This window comes from Schistocerca nitens, chromosome 9, assembly GCF_023898315.1.
Source record: "Schistocerca nitens isolate TAMUIC-IGC-003100 chromosome 9, iqSchNite1.1, whole genome shotgun sequence".
Lineage (NCBI taxonomy): Eukaryota > Metazoa > Arthropoda > Insecta > Orthoptera > Acrididae > Schistocerca > Schistocerca nitens.
This window is the reverse complement of record NC_064622.1, coordinates 211,102,842-211,129,385: the sequence shown is the minus strand read 5'-3', so window position 1 is coordinate 211,129,385 and position 26,544 is coordinate 211,102,842. Positions and strand designations below refer to the sequence as shown.

At 40.2% G+C, this 26,544-nt stretch overlaps 1 protein-coding gene across 1 annotated transcript in view; it reads right to left on the bottom strand.

The window, feature by feature from the left end:
- Positions 1-23,983, bottom strand: part of LOC126203676 (odorant receptor 43a-like) — a 44,391-nt gene extending 20,408 nt beyond the window's left edge. The window contains exons 1-2 of the mRNA XM_049938042.1: positions 23,053-23,983; positions 6,042-6,141 (exon numbers count right to left, since the gene is read on the bottom strand). Of these exons, the coding sequence (XP_049793999.1) occupies positions 6,042-6,141; positions 23,053-23,843 (891 nt within the window). The 5' untranslated portion in view covers positions 23,844-23,983. The remainder of the gene's footprint in view (positions 1-6,041; positions 6,142-23,052) is intronic.
- Between the last annotated feature and the right edge of the window lie 2,561 nt (positions 23,984-26,544).

Below are 26,544 nucleotides of genomic sequence, written 5' to 3'. Positions count from 1 at the left end.
CTAACTCAATTCAACCGTAATGCCCACCAAAGTAATAATTCAATATCCCACGAAATCCCGGATGTCTTCAACGAGCTACAGGTGACTGGTCATATCGGAAAAATTTTTAGTACCGAGCGAGACAAGAAAAAAATGATAAAATTGTATACTTCTCTGGGTTACAACTTACATCACCTTCAGAATTGGAGACTCAAATGATTAGAGCAAGTGATATGGGCAGGACTCATCTGATATTCTTCTAAATAGCTTAGCAAGAAACTACACTAAGTAATTATTCAGGGAACCGACTAGAGGGAATATTAGATATCCTGGTTAGAAAAGATCGAACGTTTTGCCTTTGTCAGCGTGGACAGGGATTCTGTAATGTACACAGTTTCTCTTACTATGGATGCCAATATGAATGTATAGAAAAGTGAGAAGGAATTTGTATTTAGTTAGTGTGATAAGAAATAAGTGTCCGATTACCTGAGAAGTCAATATCAAACATTCATCTCTGATCATAACAGCTTTGAGTATAAAAGGACGAACAATTTACAGAGTTATGTGTCGAGAAAAGTTGTGAAGACTGGGAAAAACCCGCAGTGGTTCAACAGCCGGCTTAGAGAGCTATTCCGAAAGCAAAGAGTGCTTCACCGCACATTTAAACGTCGCCAATACCTTGTACGTAAGCGAAATGTGAACTAGATCAGGATGAGCACATGGAAAACCTACATACGTTCGTCGAAGTGTAACGTAAAACACTGTGTAATGATCTAACACAATATCCTAAGGATTTTAATCCTTACATTACATCAATAAACGGATATACCTGTCCACTCACACAGTGGTCTTATTGGCACCGAAATGGAGAATGACATAAAGAAATTAGGGATACTACGTTCCTTTTTCTGAAACTGTTTCCCTGGTCGAGATCGTACTCCTGTTTCTCCTTTCGAAAATCAGAATGACAGGTGTCAAAATAAATGTGTAAGGTGGCAATATTCTACCACCATGCATTACTCTGTAAATTATTTTCCATTTGCATTTGTATTAGATCACTAGGTACGGTCCACAATAAGATTATTAATCACTTCTTTGGCCGTTTCTGGTCATATCTGCGGATGTAAGACTTTTATATTATTACAGCGGCGCAACAGGATAGTGCAACTAGTTTAATTTCTGTAGTACGGCATGTCTGGGATTTCATTAAAGTTGATCACTGACAGAATAAGCGACATTGGTTACCCACTCCTTAGAAACCGGTATCGGCTGAAGAGGGGCTGTGAAGAGAGTTGTCGTGTTCTACAGGAGGGGACATTTACTACCCTGAGAGAGAGCAGGCTGAGGAAACGGCGTTTTACAACGCTGGAGGCCACAGAACCCCCCCCCCCCCCCCCAAGCACGGACAGTGCGGTCAGGAGGTTTCACTTTGGTGGGACGAAAAAGAAATCAGAATTACGTATCTGGTGAAAGAGCTCAAGTGGTGGAATAAGGATAAAAGACATCATTTTAGTATGAAGGAATGTGTGGGCTCACAAACGAAGGTCGCGACGTGGCCTCCAATGAATGTTGTCACGGGAAGTGCCATGGCATTTTCCCACTGTATAGCAGAGAGGCATATTTGATTGACAGATTGCTAAGGACGTTGAAGGAAAAATGGAATTTTCCAGGGAATCTTGTGAAAAGAGTATAAGCGTCGGGAGACTGGCTGGAAGATGGCATGAACCATTTAGTAGGAAATAATGTTTTCGTAACAGCCGCTGGTATTCGTAGGCTGAGGGCAAATGTAGGCTCAGAGGGTGTACGGCATAGAGAGGCACTTGCCTGTTGGGATAGATTGAAAGCACTTGCCTATGGGGATCGATCTGAAGACTCCGTTGGAGAGAGCCACAGCTGTGGATCTGGCGGTTAGATTTTGAGAAGTGTTGCTTGCGGCACAACGGGGACGGGAGCGCGAAGTCGTTTCTCTGTGAACAGAGTTGTCATTCTGCTTATTTAAGTGACGGTTCATTACCTCTCTGTGGAGCCTGAATCACATTGAAGTGCTTCTTTATGGTAGAATATCTGAACCGAGTTTCTGTTCCTGACTCGTGAGCAAACAGACATATTTTTTTTGTACCTTATTGAGGCACATTCAGTCCTACAGGTTTGTGGGCGGCATACTGCTTCGTCTGTGTGGGGAGAGAGTTATGAGTACGCCACGTACATCATCTGCACAGCGGCCAACAGCCGAACCGGCAGATCATCGCTACAGCACAACTGCTGTCCGTACTTCAATAGGTGGTATGCACATCCCGGTTCGGCTAGTAGGGATACACAGACAGTGAGTGTATTGAATTGCATTTCATATCGTCTGAGCTTTTTCTGAAAGGGTGTAAGCTATTATCAGCCAACTTTTTTTCATTCCAATAAAGAGGGTAAAGTGAAACAAATGTTCTGCAAGTCTCGGAATTACATTTAGAGTAGTATCCGACATTGCGTACTTCATATTTATACAATTTTTCTGCACTCTACGTGTTCTTTGCGAATAAATCATTTACGGTATCCAAGTTGTGATCCTGTCTATTAGAATTCTGATAGGAAAGACTGGTTTGATATGCTAATGGTACGATACTTCGTTTTATGGAAATCCCTTGATGTAGGTTGTCAACGATAGGGTCGCTTTAATCGTTTGTAGGCACTCGATTTCCATTGCAGAGACAACATTAGACAACTACAGATACACAAACTACATGTTACAAGCACCACTGAGGTTTAGAAATGACAAAAAGATAGAAAATTATTTGCGATTGGAACAGCAAATGAAGGAAATGACAGAGGCATAGTAAATACCCTCAGCCATACACCACACGGCGTTTTCAGAATGTAAACGTAGATGTGGATTGTGTCATACTTCCACCTGTTACGTTTCATTATAACTGCACTATACGTACTAATTCATTAATTCAGTGTTTGCTAGGATAGAGGAATATATTTCCATTCTGCTAATTAGAAATATACTTTCGCGTTTCATTTCGACTAGAGCACTTCACACTCATCACATTTTTCCAGTCTGTTAGCGACGTGTGATCATGGTCTATTCATTTAAGCCAAGTGATGTGAGAGTGTTACAGGATGAGCAGTGGATGATCGCTTGTGCGGCACCCCATCAGATAAATCTCAAAGACACTGATACATGGATCCAGGGTGAGGAACAAGATTACCACCACCGTCGCTCCTACATTTCACATGCAACACGTATATTCGGAATACCCATCTGCCTAGCCGCAGATCCACTTCACTATCCCGCTGAATTCAGTTCATTGTATTTATTGTGCTCTTTTACTTTATCCCGACTTACCGACAATGCATGCTCATCTTAAACTGGTACGCTGCCCGAAGCTATGAAGCTCTCTTTCAACAATCCAGTTGGCAATAGTTAAGTACCCAGCGATCTCGATCTCAGTTCACGGTGTATTATGCGTTCTCATCACAGCACTTTGAATGTTTCGTCCCACACCGAGCAGATATTTTAACAACACTTTTTGGAGTGTACTTATTAAGAATTTCCCGTAAGGCAAGTAGCCGAAAGCCTCTTGCATGTTAAGCTAAAAGATCCAAAATTTCTCTTACTAACACTTCTTAGAGGCTGTGAGGGAGAGTTACTAGATAAAAGTTTACATAACAACTGGTGGCTGGAAGTAGCTAGTTAACACATTACAAAACCATACCAGATATTTCTTTTTCGCTTTAAGAAGGATGAATTTTCACGCAGTTAACTGCAGTAAGATGCGATATCACGACCGCTATTTTACGCAATGGCTTTTTCCTACTGTACAAGGACATTGTAACATAGAATTCTCATGTAAAACTGCAAGAACAAGTCTAACGGAGTTAAGTTTGTGAGCTATGCACGTCGGCCGCTTCGACCTATCCACCTATCTCCGAATACTGCATCGAGATGGCAGCGACCAGTTAACTGCAAATTCTGCTTAGGTGACAAGACATCATACTAGGTGACTGAAAAATGTAGGTACTTAATTCTAGTAACCTACCTACTTACAGTAAAGAAGAAGTACGTGAGGAACAGTAATATTTGTGTGACAGAATTTATTTCCTTGTAAGTAAAAATCCCGAAACATACTTTCAAGTAGCAAAAAGTGCATCTACAAATTGTATTTACATAGTTAATGACAGTCAAATTCTTGAGACAAACTGGAGGTACACGGCTAGTTCCGACTCGTTGGGATAACTACATTTGCTGCACGATTAATCATCTATCGCTGACCCATAAGCCATATAACAAAGTCTGTAATCCGATCTCGTAAACAAGAGTAACTGCGAAAGTGTGGTTACAGGTCTTCTATTTAGTATAAATGTTTTTGAAAAGTAATATTTTCAGTTAAATACCCTCGTAACTGGGTTCAAATTTCACCACTGAGATTGTGTTAAACGATGGTGACGGATGTGACGTAACAAGGGAGAAAATAAACGATTATGCCTTGACCTTACTTTCATGCTGGAAGATCTCCACAATGCTCATTATCTAGTTTTAAAATAAAAAAGGAACAGTTTTACCGAAATTTTCCCCAAAACTCTTGTAAGCTTACAAATAACCCTGGTTTTGTCAGTATCTGTGGCAAGTAGTGGAAGGAGCTTTCCAAAATTCAAGTTGAGATAGCTATTCTGAGGTCAATACTTTCCCAAGAAGGACTGGGTGCACTTTTGACTAACCACTGAAAGGGATACCTTGAAATGAACAGATCCTGACTCTGTTCTGAAAAGTACTGCTAAACGATAAATTATAAAAAGTCAATACAATGTTTTATTCGGGGAAAAAATTAACGGTACATAACCTGAACAACTGTAGGAATCATATTTAACTTTATTAAGAGAATATTTCTCTATTGTATTACACACATCTTGTATTTTCCATTACAGTTGCATATATAAAATCTTTGCAATTTTTTATCGGTTATCAGGATCTTTCATGATAAATTTATTAATGTGTAACTATTTACTCATGAGTTTCCTTCAGATCTACAATTTACGCATTGTAACGGTGTCTAATGTGTAGCACTCAATTATGAAATTAGATGTTGTTTTTTGTATTTATGTCGCACATTTTCCTTTGAGAAGTGAAATAATTTGTAAATTAGGAAATTAAAATCCTCCATTAGAAATCTAGAGAAAGAAAAGGAAATTTGTATTTTCATCTCTCCATTTAGTTTAATAGACCGGAAATTTTTATTGATGCTAGAAGAATGCACTAGTTCAAGTTCTATTTGCTTTCACTACAAGTTTTTAAGGATCTCAAGAATTACGCTGAACAGATTGATTTGATTGCTCTTTTAATATTTCACACTGGAGTAAGATTTCGATATTTATTTCTGTTACAGAAGACTATATATGTGATACATATTCTAAGATATGAAACAACCCTCATCCACGTTGTTCCGTGGTATGACTTTTTTTCTTACCAGAAGTGCGTAATAACAAACTGCATCTAGCTGCATCTGGAAGCCTGCTTGAATTTGCGCGCGCGCTGACCTGAGGGGATGACTTCATTGTTACTTAAATAGGAAACGGTGCAGCATATCAAATTTTTTATTAACTATTATTTCTCTGCACAACCTACCTTGCAATATCCTTGCTAGATTTCACACCATTTCTGGTTACTCACTAGTGGACTGGCTAATGGCTGAGACTTAATCTAAGCTCACTAAGCTCAGCATCATTCTAACCTAGAGTACGGATCACTGCGTGTGTGTGTATATATATATATATAGTGTACGGGAACATCTAGATACAAGAGGATATTACTTTTGTTACATTAATGTGTTCTCGTTCTATTTTAGCAACATTATGATGGTGAGGTGAAATACTATTTATCGCAAACAGTCGAGATAGTTTCTATCCGTTTTCTGTGTCGTCCTTTGATTTTTCTTTGGAATGAAGTTCGGGAGAATGTCTATTACTTCTGCACTCATGCTTGTCCCTTATGATAGTGGTTTTTCTCAACTGAAAACTACGGTCACTCTTATTACACGAATGGGACATAGTGAAGAAGAAGTCTTACTTACAAAAGTTGCTTGAAATAACGCCATACAAGCGATGACAACGCTGAGGGCGAACTGCGTCATTGCGATGGGGCTCATGGTGTCCTGGAGGTACGCTACGAACCTGGAAGAGGAAAACGTTTTAAGTAACAACATCAAATGAAATGTACTTTAGCAAGTTTGATGTACTCGGTATATATGCACGCGACAGTACATTAATAGTATGAGAAACTGGCTTGGCATTTCCATTTTCTGAGATTATGCAGTGCTGAATGCATGAAAAAGAGCTAACCGTATTTCAACCTTAGGTGTTTTATTTCTGTGAGAAATAAATTTTTGTAATTGTTTAATTTGATTATTTTAAGGTTAAGCTTAACTCTGAACATAATGTTCAATGTATTTATATTCAGGATAACCGAGTGTACAGTTTTTAATCTTGGAAAAATACCATTTTTCATGTGCTGCTATATTATAATTTTGTCTCGTGTTTCTGAAGTCAACTGTCTCAAAACAATTAAAATTTAATCATCATTTATGTTAAAGGTGGGCAGGCCGGTGTGGCTGAGCAATTCTAGGCGTTTCAGTTTGGAACCGCGCGACCACTACGGTCGCAGGTTCCAATCCTGCCTCGGGCTTCGATGTTTGTGATGTCCTTAGGTTAGTTAGGTTTAAGTAGTTCTTAGTTCTAGGGGACTGATGACCTCAGATGTTAAGTCCCATAGTGCTCAGTACTGAAAGAGCAGCGTAGCTCACCATACTCAAGTAGTGAGACTACACTCATCAGCTATTTGAGAATGAGAGCAGTTAGTGACTTGGATCCAACTTAACGTGATTTCAAACCTTTACATTTTCTCGCTATAACTGCCAACAAACTAAGGAAAGGTAAGAAATTTATCACTTACTACAATTTCGCTTTTAATACAGTAAAACAGCCACATCAGATACGATCTTTTAATTTATTACTTCTTTACTACCATTCTTTGCAGCCTGAATTGCATACAGTATTTACATATACCACTGAATGTATTTCTGGAGATATTGCAACATAAACACTGAGATAAATTTTTGTTGTTCATAGAGTAAAACTGCCGAATCATGCATAACATTTCAGTTAATAACTTCTTTACTACTTGCTCCATTCGCAATGCACTCCACAGACATTATCCATATATATAACTAGATGTACCTCAAAATGTATGTCATTGCATGACATATCTTTCAGGAGATATGACGCCATAAACATTAAGCTGCGTCAAAATGAAACTGCATGACGAAATTCACTGAAGGTACCGGTGGAATATACAAACAAATATGTGCCAGATAAGTTACATGCATATCAAAAATATATGACACGTGTGTGACATGGTGTCAAAAAATAACACACCTTACATTGAATTCCTGAAAGAGTTGTGGTTAACTTGATAAGTCACAGGACATAGTTGCACGAAAATGTACGACTTTTATTGATAGGCAAACCGAAGCGAATAAACAAACCAACATATCATGAATATACACCACTGACACACACACTAGTAACTGAACGCAAGTAATTTCTCTAACTCGAGCTACGAGTTGCAGTTCTGAGAGAAAACAGAATTTTACGACAGAACGCCGTCCTGCTAAGCTGAAACCCTCACCACAGGACACTTAGTGCACACAATGAGACACCGCACCCAGTGTGTAGGCTGCTGTGAAAAGCAGCCCTTCTCCCTGCTTTTAACGACGACCTTAGTAAAGCCTTTCTACAGGAACACGGCCGGAGATCGCAGATAAACATCTGGAAAAACTCAAATCAGAACACTCGTGACTCACTATACCCACTTGTGTTAAACCTGACATGAATGAAAAAGCTGTTTATCTCAGTATTACATAGCAGAAGATAACCTCTGCCCTACGAAAGAAACGACAGCTGTGAAAGGCTACAAAAACTCTAGTAGGTGGAGTTATAACAAGTACAAACGCCATGATTGGAAAGAAAGAAAATACGTGGCCACGAGCTGTGATATAGGTAAAATGCAGACAGAGCAATTGGCTTCTTGTCTTGCAGGAAATCGTCAAGATTTTGAACAAGGTGACTCGCGCAGTGCTGAGACGATTGCGAGAGTCATTGTGAGAACACCTGTTCACAGATTCGTCTTAATTCGTAATAGCGTGTAACATGCCAATTAACTTAGTTAGGGAAAATAAGAGTCTCGGCTTCACTAAAGACGTAGGAAATGTATCAGACTGGTGTTCAACAGTCGAGAGAGATTTAGAATATTCTTGAGAGTCTCTTCGGGTTTGCTGCCGGATCCTAAAATCAACATGACTCGATATTTCGGCGATCCAACTGGTCGCCATCTTCAGGAAAATGCTGCTTCTGCTGATGAGTCCCGCTGAGAACTGACGCCAGGTTGCAAATCGACGTCCTATATAGGCCACCGTTCAGTACAGTTGATTTTAGGATCCGGCAGCAAACCCGAAGAGACTTTCAAGACCTATTACGCCGGGAAAGCCTATTTAATCAGATTTAGAATAGGTTCTCAGTTTCATAGCTCGCACCGACAGCCGTCACTGCTTGCCACCAATTCAAGGTAATCGCACGCGCTCGTGCTACACCAGCAAGCGATATTCAGTTGTCACTAAGAACTGCCGTCGTCTCCTAATTTTCGTACATTGAACCCGGACCTGTAGTTAAACATATTCACAACAGTCTTGTTTAATTAAAGCAAAAACGCGAGATGTCCCATCTATCGGAAAGGAATGATCAGCCACTGTAGAGTTATGAATTCTTGTCATTGTTTACTTCTTTTTGGTTGCTCTTTATCGACCCCATTCAATTTGTGTAATCTCATTGTGCATCTTAGCGTAATAGATATCTCTTGCCCGAGTTGTATTTAATTTGTTTGTATTTTTATCGTCCCCAGACATGGTCATCAACCATCATACCACTACAGAACTTTATAACAGTTAGGAATTTCGTTTCACAGTTTTGAACACTCAGTATAAATATTTTGGCATCCTGTGCATAATTTTTCTAATATTCCTATGTCATGAAGTCGTACTTACAGTAAAAATAAATCTCAATAACGGAAATCTAAGACTTTCACTTTTGATAACATATAGATACGTGTGAACCTGTACATTAATTTCTGTTAGCGATAACGTTTCCTTTGCAGGGAGTGTAGTGAAACCGACATTGAGATCATTGTCTGACTGCATCACTGACATAATCTGCACTCTTCTGAACTCTGCATGTGGCAGATGGTATCTTCCTACCTGGCAGGCCGTAGGTTCATCACGAAATTCCTAAAACACTCACAGGGTGTCCTTGGACAACTGGTAGGATGACACATCAGAACCAGTCTCGCAGACGTGTCAGATAATGGGGACCCTGCCAGTATGGAAAATACCATTCTAAGGTGGTCAACCATATGTATTTGCTAAGACAGAGAAAAACATACTCTTAAAAACATTGTATTAAATTTTTGCGTCGTATCAACCAATGGTAAATATTAGTGGCTACTGACAAGTCAATGGGGAGACAGAGACGTGCAATGCACTGAGAGGCGTACGCAGTATCCCCATAGTACATTTGCAGTGCAATTGTTAACTCTAAGTTTTTCTTGCAAATGAACACGTAGCTGACACAGCGTTCATAAGTTGATTCTGTCCCAACTAGTAAATCACGGTCGCACAGTCTTGTTATTGTGTCAACTGAATTAGGAACACTAGATAATGGGCGAAAGTAGTAAGTTTAAGAAGTGAGTATGGTTGTACAGTCGCATGATTAAGCGAAGTATGGCGCGTCAGTTAAAATTGTAAATACGGGAATCAGAGAGATTAGCAGTGGCAGATCGAGACCTTGACTGAATTGAGACTGACACCCAGCAAGATGTGCAGGAATCTCAGGACAGAATAACAGACCACACAATACCGCGAGAAATAGATCAGGGTGAGCAACAGGACGTAAATAAAGAACAACGAGGCACCTAACGCAGAGGTTCAGCAAGATGGGGAACGTCTCGATATGTAGGTCCCGTAGTATATATAATAAGGCCTCCCTCACAACCAAGTACAGGCAATACAAGTCGATATGTGTGATCACATAGTTCACTGCAGTTAGCTTCGGACGGGCACGAGAATGTAAACGCAAAGCGAAGAGTGTTGCAAGAAGAGGTAGTAGGACCCGTTAATCTGTCGGAAATTCTTTAGCAATTAACGTGCACCATAAAGATACAAAACAGAGAGATGAAACAACAGACGAAACAACTGCAACAGCACATACGTGAGCAGAAAACAGAAACAACGAAACAACTGTGTGAGGTCAGACAACAGTTATGTCACATAGAGGAACAGGCTAAAGAATCCAGAAATGTGATCGAAACTTCAATAATATTTCACACACAATTAAGAACATACATTTACAAGGTCCAAGTGGGCGTGAAAGCATTGCGTGACAACACACAGACTGGAATCCAAACATTGCGTGGTGACAACAAAACATTACGTGATAACACGCATGGTGAAATTACGAAGATAACCGAAAAGGTTAAAGAAATTAGACGCCAAACAACAGGCACAGCGTGACAAACATTTGAAGATACTGTGTTGCAAAAACACATCACGAAAGCGGTTCTCAAGAGGTACTATACCCGCATCGTGAGAATAGAAGCGAAATCGAAGAATCTGTTCGAAAAACTCAGAGAAGAGCTGTTGCAAACTACACAAGAGTTAAGTGATCAAGATCATGCAAGGCCTGAATCCGTAACAACTTCCGAGTCAATAACACCACCAGGAAGGCAAGAAGTTTCACAAGAAACAAAAAAAAAGATTTCACCTAAAAACAACTCAGATCACAGATGAAAAAGAAATTACGCGATATCCGACCACCTACGATACCACAGGCACGTTTCGAAACTAACGAAGAGCAAACGTACCACAAAGACATTGGGTACCGTATGCATACTTCTCGGAACAATGCGGACCACATGATGAAGCGGCAGGAAGTGCAAGCGAGCGAAGGTTATAGCGCAAAGCATACCGACACTCGCGGAGAGCCGATGAAAGAAAGTCATTGCGTTCCTTTACAACGACTTCATACATTACTAGGCAAATGTTACGGTGGACGATATGTAATGGATTTACCACAACGTGAAACACTAACACGTGAAATGATCTGGAACAGAAGTGGCGAGGACTCTCGACTTTCGTACGGTACCATGACGAGGTACGATAATGGTCATTTCCTCACCGTAAGGAAGTTTCAGCATTTTCGTGAAGGAAACTCACTGCATCCACGAACATTCATTGGTCAATTCAGAGTTACTCTATCGGAACATTCGACATTAGCACAAAAACTAGACTTCATATGTGCCCATTTGTCTCGAACAGTACCAGAAACGATGTAAAATGTAGCATCTATATGTCGATCATGTGAATATTTCAGAGATTAGTTTCTCTCACGCTACGGTGAAGTATGAACTACTTCAAAATCCATACTTCGAGAATTCCGGAGAGAAGACCCGTGTCAATTTTTTCGAAGCAGTCAGAAAGAAAAACCAATGTTTGGATGTACCGTACAGTGAGGGAGAATTGATTAAATTGTGTACCATGAAGGTACCACTAAAATAAAAAGTATTCAGGTGTGTGTGAATTCCTAAGGGACAAACTGCTGAGGTCTTTTTTTTGTGACAGGTTCGTCAAGTGGATAAAACGAAGAACGTGAGCAGCTGCTCCTGGGTCATCCGCTAAAATGGCATCCAGAGTACATGGCAGGCCAAGATCAACGCGCAGTGTATTAAAATTCGGACAGGACGTTAAAATGTGACGTACCGTCAGCAATTGCCCACATGGGCAGAATGGCGCCGGCGCAGCCGCCAGCAGATGGCGATGGCTGAACCGGCAGTGTCCAATTCGTAACCGGTCCATCGGTCCCTAGACCTACACTCCATTTAAAGTAGCTTAATCTGACTTATGCTACGAACAACACACATACCCATGCCCGAGGGAGAACTTGAACCTCCGGCGGGAGGGACCACGCTAAAGCAACAACAGTCATTAGCAGGACGTGGAGGCAATGACATGGAAGCCTTCAAAGGAATTTTAAGAGAAGTAGAATTCATATTCTCGGAAGATGAGGCAAGAAAAAAGCGAAACCCGGATGAAAAACGTGAATGAAAGACAGCGAAATGCGCCAAAGACCGCACGAGGGAATGTCAGGTATTACAAAACCGCATGATAACTTGGCGCAGAGAAGTGACAATAATTCCAACAGAGAAACGGGTATGCTACGGAACAAGAAGTGGCAACGGTTAACCACACTGGAATGGCAATAACTATTATAGGGGAATAACGATAATCGCAATGGGTATTGGAGGGCAAACCGGCTGACAAATTACCAGCAACGAAACCCGTGTCACCAGGTCGAACGTAGACAAGAAGGACCGAAAGAAGAAGTGGAGATAAGGCCACCAAACCCCAATAAACCTTCGAATTGAAGAGAGAGCGGCAAAGACAAGGAGTACAGCGCACCTACTCCCGCAAGCAGCAGCAACGTAATAAGACAAATATGCACCTAATCACGGGAGGTGAACAGAACCACAGGCACCAAAAGAAGTCGAGATACCACAAACAACAGGTTGGACACGAAGTAGTTGGGAGGATTTGGCAAAAATGGGACTACCAGAACAAAATGAAGCAAGCATAACGGAAGTCGAGATAACAGGTAAAGTAATTAGCATCGCAGAGTTATTTAATACGGAAACTAGGGAGAGCCGATTCCAAGAGGACAACGTACCATCGACAGAAATAAGCATTTAGTAACGACAGGTAGTAAATGCGGAAATAGGATGGCAAGGATCAAAGAAAGGCAGGATAACAATAACATCATGCTGGGGAGATATTAATTGGGTGGTTACTGGCAGAGTTATTTGAGGCTGAGACCAGGGAAAACGAACTCAGCGACGATAATGCGCAGTCGACGGAAGCTGAAAATAAATAACTATCGGGCATAGGTTCCAATGTGTACAAGGAATGAAAGTTACAGAGATACATCAAGGGCATTTAGATGCGACTATTTGGGAGTTTACACAAAGAAAGAAAAGGCAAATATAGATGAATTGAGGTAAGACTACGTTAAATGTGAAAAAGAACTGGTAGAAGAGAGAGAGATAGTGGTCGAGGCATACCTGACAGGAAGTTCGATTTCACAGGTAAAACTCCTAAAACGACTCATATATGATTCATAGAGGGTGTTTTACTGCAGGGAGATGAGGAAGAAAAGTGAAAACCGGTCGAGTTTCAACCAGTTGTGAAGACCCTGGTAGCAAAAGTCCAAATTAAGGTAGTCAACAGGCAGCAGAAGCGAGTTAACCGCGATTTCGGAAAACTTATTAAACCAATGCAATGCTAACGAAGAAATACCGATCTTGAAAACGAAGGAGATTGAAGTGAAGGGTCTCAACAAAAATCATGCTGCGGGTGTCGATGAACAAACAAGGTAATGCTTTTCAGCCAAGGTCAAAAGATCTAAGCCAATTTCTTTATCATACCGAAATTAACGGTGGACATGATATTGGGGCGGATTTTCGAATGAAAGACAGCTGTGTTAGACATGGGAAAGGATAGCATGACATTTGAGAGGATTACACTTCTCTTTGGGCCAGGGATGAACACTGTCAAACGTAGGTGGAAGAGCAAGAGCTTCCAGACCTAAGGAACGATGTTCCACAAGTCAAACAAAGTGGTGCAGACAGAACGAACGAAGCATAGAATGAGATAGGTTATGTTCTAGGACTTCATCATGTAAGCCATATTAAAAGGTGTGATAAATAATCACTTATAAGCATCAGCAAATAATATCAAAGAAGCCGTCAAGTACGTCCAGACAGGACGTGACCAGGAGTATGGGCGAAAGAAGAAACAGAGTACTGAGAAGTACCTTAAATTTTCATATGTAGCAACTAACATAATATATAGAGTTTGCAAAGGTGATGATCTAATAGCATGACCTACTAACATGCCACACCACGACACCACACATATCGACCATAGGGAGTGTCATTAGCTTAAGATATCAGGAACAAACTAGAACCTGACAGAGAAACGAGAATTGTAACACAGAGATAGGACGACGGACCATGTAAAGAATTTCTTAAGCGCGTAAATTAGGCATTAGGCATAAGGTAGATTATAAGAAAATATTCTTGTACTCGACCTCTGCAAGAAACAACCGTCAACTGCCAATGACGATGCGGCAGATGGCAACTGAAAATGTACATCGAACGTGAATGGAAGAGATAAACTATTTTCTACAATGCAGAGGTGCTGGCAAGGACACGAGAAGGATGGCAATTTGTAATCTAGGCACTCTTGTACCTAACTGCGGTAGCAATCTTGCCGTAATAAAAAAGTACAAGGAGGATAGATGAGCACCAAAGATCGAATTTGGGTTCAGGCCTTGCGAAAATTCCCTTTCGATCGATACTCAATTTTGAAGGACTGCAGGGAATGACGGGCTGAGGCACAATTGGGAAAAAACATATTACGTGTAGAATGGCACTGTTGCCGTCAGACTGCGATGTTATTTTGAACTACAGAGCTGAAGGAAAATCAATAAAACAATTCTGAACCTCACATCCCAACACTACCGAACATAAAATTTCAAAGCAACTAGTGGTCAATAATTTCGTATATGCTATCCAGAGAAGAGACAAGGTTCAAGTCTGGAGAAAGGAAGATACTTGGAAGAGCAGAGGATGAAGAGTCCCAAGACTGATGTTGAAGAGAGAGGATGGGCGCAAATATTTCAAGATACTCTTTTTGCAAACACCCATCCTACTGTAAACTAGTAGTCTACGAAGTGCTACAAAAACAAACTATCTTCAGCAATGTCTTGAGATGAAAAAATCATGTCTTTAAAGCCAATACTCCATGAGACGCAGCAGTAAAAGGTACACATTATTATGAGGGTCACACCAAACTATGGCAACAACCTGTTGCAAAATTCGATGAAGAATGTCGCTGCTCTCTCAAAGGTTTGCTGACAAACATCTGGTATAAGTTCTTCAGCTTCATGCAAAGACAATTGTTGCCAAACTCACGCAAGAACATTCATAGACATCATATGAAAATAGTATCGAACTTAGGTAAAGATCAGTGTCAGACAAAGAAAAACCTGCAAAGAGCACATCAATTAACATAGGACTTTGGCGATTTCATATCGATTTCATACAATTTGCAACACTTCATACAATATGTGAAAATGTCTGAATGAGAACTGCACCAAAGTCTTTTCATAACCTCTGTTTCATGAGCAATTCAGGAGAAGCATTTTTGTAAAGAAATGTTTTATTTACGTATAACGTTCGTTAGAATAATATGTTAAAAAGAAAACCTTTTCATCTATATTGTGTCCTGAAGATAACATTTTTGTGAAGTTCGTTTACTGTCTATGAGTGTAATATTTTCAAATTTTATTCATGTGTAATTATCAATACAACATTTCTTAAAAACCTTGTTGTCTCTTAGACTAATATTTTTTATAATAACATGTGTGTATGAGCATTGTTTGTGGCTACAATATTTTTGAATTTGCATAAATCAGGAACAGAAACTTTTAAAATTTTGACATGATTAGGATTTGCCAAAGAATTATTTTGATGCTTACATTAGTTGTTAGAATCATAATTTTTGTAAAAGAAGCAGCAAAATGTAAACACTACATTTTTGGATTACGTATAAAGTATTCAATCTTTTAAGCTGATTTAAATAGTAAGTGGTTGACAAAAAAGTATTAAAACATCGATGTGAGAGGCTCCTTGTCTTCAATATAAAATCTAAAACACACAACACATTTAAATAAAAAAGAAAAAGAAATTGATGTCAGTAAAAAAATATTATAGTCTTCACTTAAGGGGGACAAATGAGTAACAAAATTAACCATATAACAAAGTATACAAACCAACAGAATTAAATAGAATAAGTACTAAACCAAGTGGTTGAACAATATGCAATGCTTGAGAAAAAGTATAATTTTCGACTGACTTACACAATGCCGTAACCATTGTCTAAATTCAGTAAAAAAGGGTAGTGATATGTAAGGTGTCAAACGTATAACGCACCTTACATTGAATTCCTGAAACAATTGCAGTTAACTCAGTATGTCACCCTACATAGTCATGTAAAAATACATGATTTTTATTGATAGATAAAGTGAAGCGAATAAAGAAACCAACATTTCGTGAATATAAACCACGGCCACTCACCCTAGTAACTGAACGCAAGTAATTGCCCTGACCTGAGCTACGAGACGCAGTTCTGAGAGAAAGGAGAATTTTACGACGGCACGCCTTCTTGTGCAGCTGAAACCCTCACTGCGGGATACCTAGTGGACACAATGAGACGCTGCACCCACTGTGTACGCTGCTGGGAAAAGCAGCCCTACTCCCTGCTTTTATCGACGACCTTCAGAAACCCTTTCTACAGGATCAGGGCCGGAAATCGCAGATAAACGTCCGGGGAATCCAACTAAAAACATTGGTGACTCATTGTGGCCACCTGCTTTAAAACTCGCATGAAAGAAAAAGCTGTTTGTCTTAGTATTAAGCAGTAGAAGTTAAACTCTGCCCTGCGAAAGAAACAAGTATGTATGCCCTCATTGGCCAGAAAGAAAACATGTGGCCACCAGCTCTGATATAGGCAAACTTCAGACAGAGTAATTGGCTTCTTCTCTTGCCGAAAAACGTCAAGGTTTTGAGCAAGGTCACTCGCGCCTTTCTAGGACAGTTGCGACAGTCATTATGAGAACACTTGTTCATAGACTCCTCTTCAGTCGTAAGGAGTTAAATTGCAAAGTCTCCAAGCACAGAGAACCGCACCTATCAATTAATGCTTGTGAGCGATTTTAGGGCAACAACATACTCGCTGTTCCTGCCAAATAGCGTGTACCATACCAGTTAACCTAGCTAGGGGAAAATAGGAGTCTCAGCTTCACCAAAGACGTAGGAAATGTATCAGACTGGTGTTTAATAATCGAGAGAGGTTTAGAATAGGTTCTCAGATTCATAGCTCGCACAAGCAGCTGCCACTGCCTCAGCCAATGCAAGGTAATCACAAGTGCTTGTCCCACGCTAGCATGCGATATTCGATGGACACTCGGAACTGCCGTAGTCTCCATCCATCCTAATTTTCGTACATTCATCCATGACCTGTAGTTATACATGTTCACAATTGTCAGGCTTAATTAAAGTTGAAACGTGAGATGTCCCATCTAACGAAAGGGATTGATCAGTCACTATAGAGTTATGAATTCTTTTAACTGTGTACTTCTTTTTGATTGCTCTTTACTGATCCCATTTAATTTTGGTTATTTTCACTGTGTATTTTAGTGCAATTGATATCTCTTGCCCGAATTGTATTTAATTTGTTTGTATATTTATCAACTCCCAGACATGGTCATTACCATCTTACCACTAAAGAACCTTATAAAATTTAGGAATTTCCTATTGCAGTTTTGAAGACGCAATAATAATATTTTTCCACCCTGTACATAAATTTGCTAATATTTCTATGTCATGGAATCATACTTAAAGTTAAAATAAACCTTAAATACCAAAATCAAAGATTTCACTTTTGCTAATATATAGTTACATCTCAGCCTGTACACTAATTTCTTTTAGCGATAATATTTCCTTTCCAGGGAGTGTAGTCGAACCGACATCGAGATAATTGTCTGATTACATCACTGTCGTTATTGCTGCTTTTCTGAACTCTGCATGTGTGAGAGGGCATCGTCCTACCTTACAGGCCATAGGTTCAACACCAAATTTCTAAAACACCCACACAGCATCCTTGGGCAAGTATAGTAGGAATATAGATCAGAACCAGTCTCAAACATGTTCGAGTTTATGCAGGCAAAGTCACAGGTGAAAAGCTTCAGCTTAGCCACTGCTTCGATTTTGCCCATATTTGGTAAACATTATTTTCTTCTGGAATGAAATATTGTGGTGGTTAAGGATCTGCAACATGCAATAGGGTTGAGAGCAATAATGTAGAGACATAAGGGAGGAGGAGGACAAGGACATACACTGAGGGGAAAGGAGAGGAGCAGATGGACAGAGAGAGAGAGAGAGAGAGAGAGAGAGAGAGAGGGCGGTGGGGGTAAATAGAATAAGGGGAAGAGAAGTAGAATTAGACACACAGATGAGAGCAGAAGGTGGACATCAAAAGGAAAGAGGAGGAGATGGATAGAGAATGGAGGTAGTAGGAGGTGGACAGAGAGAAGTGGCAAGAGGAGATGGGATGGACAGAGAAAGAAATATTGGAGGAGCAGATGAAGAGAGGGGGCAGGAAGTGATGTACAGGGATAGGGAAGATGAACAGATGAACAGAGTAATGAGAGGGGGGGGGTAAAGAGATTAATAGAATATTCAAATAAACATAGCAGTGAATGCCAAGTACACAGCCACTAAATAAATAACTACAGTATTTCCTCTAAGAGAGAGTTCTTTGTTTAGAACAGATTAAAGTGAGGAGCAAGAAGTGAAATGAACCTGTGACCTCACATTCTCCTCTAATCCACACTCCATCACACTGCTACACAGTTATGTCCACTCATCACGGTTTCCCCCTCCCCTACACTCACAAAAGATCTCTCCATCGATATTCCATATCTACTCTTACACAATACATAAGTACACAGAAAGATAATTAAATAGGATTACCCACATACAATAATCAATCGGGAAAAAAAAGTTGCAGGTCAAAGAAAAAATAGTGGAAAGGTTATGGTGGCAACACTAAAAACAAACCACAAAACATACTTGAAGTACAAAAACGAAAGTGGTGTGCTTAAAAGTGTGTTGTGATAAACATAGTGCTGTAGAACAGATACAAATTACACCAAAACTATCAGTCTCTAACACAGAAAAACAATGATGTGCTTGCAGACAGCATTTCCAAGTGTAAGCAAGAAATCAACCGAAAATCACCTTGGGTACAAATCAATTTATTCTTAACGAAGCGTTAATCGATATAAATGCAAATCAAAATGTGAATAACCTAATTACAGACCACTGTTGATGCTTTACCTCAAAAAGGCGAAACGCGTCTGGTTAAAAAATGACGCATTTTTGTAGTTGCTGCGTGCAGGGACCGCGTGGTTTGAGGCGCCAAGTCATGGATTACGCGGCCCCTCCCACTGGAGGTTCGTGTCCTCCATCGGGCTTGGGTGTTTGTCTTGTTCTTAGCATAAGTTAGTATAAGTTAGTTTAAGTAGTGTGTTAGTCTAGGGACCAATGCCTTCCGCAGATTGGTCCCTTAGGAATTCACACACATTTGAACATTTTTGTAGTTGCAACAGCACAACAAAAATACCCTCAAGAATGCTTAAACTTTGCCTATAATTCCTCTACATCCTTCTTACTGATGGTAAGTGATGCCAATTCACCCTATAAGTAAGACGTTAGTAAGTGCTTATCTGCTCCATCTAGTAGAAACTCTCTCCTAGCCTTCTTGACTGTTTTATTAACTCTGGGAATGCTTGTGAATGTGGAAAACGCTTTGTGCAGATGGTTCGGAACCTACCTTAAATTTTGGATCGCACAATAACTGGGTTGGAACCTCATCTCCAGTAGAACTATGCATAGTGGACTTGAAACCTTCTTCATTCCAACAATTGCCTCTACGTTTAGTGTATGTTGGGTAGGTGGTAACGTACACATCACTCCTAGAGGCTGGCATAGTGAAGAGAAGGCGTCACATAAAAGAGTAATCGAAACGACAGCTCTTGGCTTTGACGCCATATGTACTAGTGTCACTTATAATGGTCCGAACGACATTTAAACCCAGGTGCAGTAGAGATACCGAATGTTTTGAAAACGTTTAGAACAATAAGGCATGGTTTATCGGAGATTAAAGTTACTAGAAAAATTTTTTCAAGACCTGGTTTTTTTGGAGAATTCGAGGTAATTGGGCAACGTCGGTTAATCATCTAATACCTGAAAATAGTGGAGGACGTACACTTGGATTGCATACTGAGCCCTGAGAGAAATTTCATTAGTCTTAGCTTATTCAGTATTTCTACATTTTATACCAAATGGTAATATGCTAATGCATATAAGAGAGAGAAATGGTTTGACTACATCCAATTTACACCTCAGTGGTAGACATCTGGAGTTGTCGCATGGTTTAAATACTTAGGGCTAATGCTATGAAGTAGTTCGAACACGTAGACTTAGTAGCAAGGAAAGTCAATGGAAATCTTATTCGGCCTTACTTAGTGCCTTATCCAGCTGAAGGCACTCATAGAAGATTAGATACTGTAGAGCAACAAAAGTGTAGGTATTTTGATCACTGTATTTCACATGCTGATCCAAACAGTCCCAGACATCTTCTATGAGATTAAGGACGCTTGATTCAGCTAGCCAGCCTAAATGCAATAGGGTGCCTCAGCAGCTATGTAAACACTGCTACTGCAATCTTGAAAGACAGGAGAGTCAAAAGCAGATTTCTCCTGAAGTTTCAAGTAGCAACTGGACAGAGAGAGTGCGTCGGCTGCAGCGAGAGAGAGAGAGAGAGAGAGAGAGTGTGTGTGTGTTGACTCGTCGGTGAGTGAGTAGCTTTGACGGCAGACGTGCTGGATAAGGAATGAATCTAATCTGGATACTCAATGGAGTAGACAATAATTCTGAGATTCTTTCATAGAGAGGCGACACATTTGGAAAAAAACATGAATATACTTCTTCTCTGCTGCAAGCACAAGCCGAGTAATTATTGCAGTGTAAAGATTACGCTTTGTTCGACAATATCTACGTTTTTGTAACCAGGGCAAATTATTGGTCATGTGTTTAGAATCTTAATGACTATTAGCCATCCATCACTTTTAGTTATAAATGTTTTGTAGAGAGAGTAAAGAGTTAACTTGGAACTTAAATAATCTTTATTCGTATCAGTTTACATTGTGTATTACAATGCAAAAGCACGATTATAGTTTCGTGTTAGTGTAACCTCTGGCGGCAAATCGTAATATTTCTACACGCTCACTCCTTACACATTTGCGTAAACAGTTAGTTGCATTTTTCAAAGTAGCCTAAAGTGAATGATAAGGCAGTTAGCTGCTCAATTATTAATTACATTTCTGCATTCCGTATTGTTACAGCGGAACAAGACAAGGCAGAGCTGAATGGTCCGTTGCAGGTAAGAAACAACTGGAGGGTTTAAAAGAACTTTCTGAGTTGGAATTAGGAACTGTATTCACTTGTAACATTTTTACATGATTCAGTTGGTGCATTTCTTTAACAAAGCATGGTTTTCAGTATGGGACTATTAGCCAGGGTGTTGTGACTGAATGATGACGAAGCCATTCCGTGTACTATTGGCAGCCATTCTTTATATTCAGTTACAGTTACAGATAGATTCAGTTTAGAGTCATTGGTTCTGTATGCACTCAAATTAATTTGCATAGCCAATCTTCGTGTTCAGAAGAAGGATAGTAAATTCTATTCTAGATCAAAATAAGTGGGTGACAACACATTCTAAACAAGGAACACGTGCATTCACTTTGTTAGTAGTACTTTGAGACACGGAATTCTTGTAGAAACAGTAAAAATAAAAATGTATGCTACTGTTAAACTGCAGAAGCTATAGAGTAATGGTACTAAGGAATATTCCTGAGTAACAAGCTTTGTCGCGCGTAGTTATCAAGTTTCAGCACATAATTTTCAAAGCGAAGAGTAAAGAGCAGCACTTGACACAACAATGAAAACATACTCGTTTTAAGCCTACAACTAATTGGTAAAACGATGTTCTGTTGCTAGTTAATATATTTGTGTAAACGTACATCAATTAGCCAGATCATGTACCATGAAACTAAGAAACGTTTCTCGGCAAATAACGGCCGTGGTGGCCGAGCGGTTCTAGGCGCTTCAGTCTGGAACCGCGCGATCGCTACGGTCGCAGGTTCGAATCCTGCCTCGGGCATGGCTGTGTGTGATGTCCTTAGGGTAGTTAGGTTTAAGTAGCTCTAAGTTCTAGGGGACAGGTGACCTCAGATGTTAAGTCCCATAGTGCTCAGAGCCATTTGAACCATTTTCGGCAAATAAATGTTCTACATGCATGTATAAACTACCTCGTAAATGGGCCAGAAAACGATAGATATGTGAGCAATTTAAACATGAAGCTATGATGCCTTGTAACATACTGCACAAAAGTTAAAATAAGTGTAATCCAAATCCCCAACATACCATGGAAAGGGATCTTTCGATTCACTTGATCACGAACGTTAATGGTATACCAAAAACTTAAATATTTTCGCTTAGCAATTTTTCTTCTGAACCCCGGTGAAGATTTTACGACGTCTACATCACAGTGAAGGGTACTTGGGCAAAACATACATTATCGAACCTTTCTAGAATCGTAAATGGAAATATATTACAGCTTATGTGAAAGTTGATGGAATACATCGCATCTGCAACTTAGTGAAATTTTGATATGAAGTAGTATCTGTCAAGATTTAAAGCTTTTGAACGTCAGATATGTTGTTATGGGAGTATATTTTGATATAAGCTTTACAACTGAAGATCTGGTATGTACCACAACTGGTCATTAGCCAGTTTCAGTCTGTTTGTTGTAGAAATCATAAAACAAACGAATGTTTTCCTAGCATAATCTCTTAGATTTATTAGAGGAAAAGCTGTTTGATCGAAGCGTAACGCATATAGTATAGAGATCAACATATTTTTGCTTAGTTCCGCAGATGGACGACATATCCAAGAGGAAAACAATCGTAATGATAAGAACAGTAACAAAGTAATTAAGGAACTACTGAAAACATGAAAATGACGATAAATCAAAATATTGCTATCAAAGTGCGAAAATAATAACACTGGTGATGAAAGCGCTACATGACATCGAAATCTGTCAAATTATAGGTACACCATTTATACTTCAAAATAAATAGCGGTTAGAGAAATATTTAGGAAATTGTTTTGCAAGGAACAAAAACTGTAACCTATCGAAATGTATTTGCAATCAGATATCGCGCCAAGTAACCTACCTGAGGATTTCTTGGTGAGTTTCAATACAAAGGCACAAATCGTCGTACATGGTTTCACCAGTTTCGCTGTCAAGTTCCTTCTTCTCAGAAACTGCTTTCTCCTCGCCGACGATGTCCACGTCGTTTCTCAGCTTCACAAGACGCTGTCCGAGGATCTCCAGCTGGGCCGCGACCAGAATCATGACGACCGCGAACAGGCAGTCCACACCGAAGCTTATCTGGCTCACCCAAATAGCCGACAGGCCCTGCACGGTGTAGGAGAACTCGTACAGGCTGTTGTTGTCCCATTGGTGCTGAACATAGGGCAGACGCCGCTCCTCTGGGTAGACTAAGAGGGGCACAAAGTTCCACAAGAAGCTCTGCGACAGCATGAAGAGCAGCAGACCCAGCGTGAGGCGGGCAGCTTTCCGGCGGGACCATTCAGAAATGGCTGCCAAGTTAGGGTCCTCTGAGCAGGACTCGCTTTGGAGCGACAGCAGCTTGTCGAGCTGATGAGCCAGGGAGTTGTACTGCCGTCTGTCGTACAGAAAGACGGCCATTTTAGCGACGCCGCTGCCGCAGGTGAAGGTGATCAGGAGAACAAGGGTGGTTTGCTCCAGATCTCCCCAGATGAAGTAAACAGCTAGGGCACACTCCACGGTGCTCCATAAGCTTAATCCGAATGCGATAGTAGATTGGAATTTGAACAGGCGGGATTCACCCAGTTCCCAAACTCCCAACAGCCACAGGTGTCGGATGTTAAGCTTGAGAACGGAGTTGCCACTGGCTGCCCAGGACAAATTATCCTTCATTTTAAGACCCTTTGTATCTCTTATCCGGCCCGTCTTACAGCGAGTACTTAAGATCTTTTTGACGTTACTACAGTTCCTGTCGGGAAACCGTGTGCTAACAACCTTCTGCCCCTGCCAGATGTGGATCGTGAGATACGGAGACGAAGAAAGTCGACTGAACGCTTCTGCATTCCTCTAATTCTCTTCTGTCACTGAGGGCGAGGCTGTCTTTTATATATGAATACATCTATATGGCTGCAACTATTACAAATTGCAGTGGCGGAAGTAAGTTGTGAATTATCAAGGCAGACTGCAGCATTTTGTGGATGAGTTATTTAGATTCGTTTGCAGACAGTGTCGACTGAGTTATATAATAGGAAACAAACGTAATTCGTCGATGGACGTAAATTATGAAAACTTATCATTCTTCTAAACTCTCAAACAGTTCGATGGCAGCTTTTAATTTAAAAATTTAGTTTTCACATTTAAAACATTTATATGAAGGTGTGACAACGCAAGACCATTATTAAGCTGAATAAAATATTGACAGATATATGAAATTTAACACCGTGTATGAATTATTAAAATATTTACGTCACAGAACCCGCCGTCAAACTACAGGATATGTACCTCATAAAGAAGCGTGATTATACGGAAAAAAAGATGGGGAATATTTTTGTTTTAAAACTGTGCATGGTAATGACTGTACCGTATCTAATGTAACATGAAACGCTGTTCAAACTAAACAAATTAGTGATATAGTTTGTGATTCCGTAAAGGCTGTGTCCAGTACAGGGAAATGGTTTCGCTTCGCCGTATGTGTGGCATCAACTGTGCACATGGCCCCTATGTCTGTTGCTTGGCAACGAAATGTGCACCCTTGTGCAGGCCAGGACGACAGATTGTGCATATTACCCTGGGCCCGTTTAAAGCATGAAGCGATACACTCGATCACTGGGGAAGGGGGGGGGGGTGAGGGGGGGGAGGAAAGGAGGGGCAAGTTCAGAGTAGCGCCAGGATCACCCATAGTGCGATATTTTCACAAAGGCCGCATCATAAATAATGGCAAAATTAACCCATTTTCACGCCAAAAAGATGTAAGTTTATCTGTAAAGATCTTACAAAGAACCCAAATAAAGGCAAAAACTGTATATGAGAGGGAAGTAAAGGGATAAAGATGCTAAATCTGATGTTGTATAGAAAAAAGGGTGGTAATCATATATCACTTTTGTGGATTAACACCTTCTAGAACCGGCCCTGATATTAACATACACTGGAAACAAATTTTCGGCATTTCGCAGTAGCGGTATGGTATTGCATCTCCAGTAAACCAGATACAAATGTTAGTTAACCCAGTAGTCAAATGAAACAACTCTTGTACCACTTCGTAAAGAGCACAACTACCCTTTTCTCTACAGCAGTCCGATAATTCTTCGAGATATAATTGCACATTATTGTCATTTTTACCGTACAGAATTTCCTCAGTGACAACTGCATCATTTTCGAAGAGCCTTAGATTTGTAATTAAGTTCGGCCGCAAAGTCATTGACGTGTATCTTGAAAACCAAACACCCTACTACACTGCCTGGGGCTCACGAGATGCAGTTTCGGTATCTGCATCCTGTCTGTCAGACAGTTTTCGACCTCTTTGAAACCGGGTTTTATATATCCCAGGAGGACCCGTTCAGAATGCCCCGAAGTAGTACGGAATAGAAAGTTATCCTCTATCAAAATGTTATCTCTAGCACTGGGGATATCAGGTGTTAAAAGCACGACTTGAGTCTCTTGCGATTAAAGTTTTTGTAATGGAAAAGATTATTTTGTTCAGGAAGGAGGCAGAGATAAAAAATGTTAAATGATACCGAATTGAAGGATTAATGAACGAAGCATGGATAACACGAAATATTAACTCCTTCGGTGTAAGTAACATTAAGTTCATTAAGTCTGACTTAGTTAATCTGAAGTAAATGTGAACGTAGTACGTTCACATTGTTTGCTTTCGGACAGAGTGAGGCAAAAATTTTAAAGCGGATACAGAAACCGCCACCAAACAGTACTGAGCGATGTACGTATGTCGATCTAGAGTACAATCCCTCCATTAGCCACCGCGCGTCAGAGTAGAAAGAATGGTCAACCGAACAATGATAATGGAGCCGGAGGTAGCTCGGTATTGGCCGAGAATGTGTAATATGTCAGCAGAAGTGGAACTGCTTTGAACACCACGGAAGTTCCTCAAGTTTTTTTTGACGTTATATCGATAACATAGTCATCGGAGAACTAATGGCATCTCTGATCATTCAGAAAACATCCCAGAATCGGCCCTAATTTTCGAAAACACAAAATCTGGATCAATTGTAGCAATGAATTATTAATCTGCACCTCGCAAGAACAGTTTGAGAATTTTTCTAATATAGGTCGGCAGCCATAATTGACAGTAGTGAAGAAAATCAGGAAAAAGTTGATTACTGATTGTATAAGCCCTACATAAAAGAGAAACCTCGAAGAAGTTAGCAGGCTGTACCTCATTAAGCGCTGCAGAATCAGAATGCAGAAAATTATTGCCGGTTACAAGTGTGCTAAACGGAACAAGTCGTAGGTCTGAAAGAGACAGATACCCTGAGTAGTGAGTATTAGGCGTAAAGGAGTGTAGACGGGCATTCATTGGACTGCACAACATTAGTATTTGAGAAGGATCGCAATAACAGTGATTTAGAGATTAAAC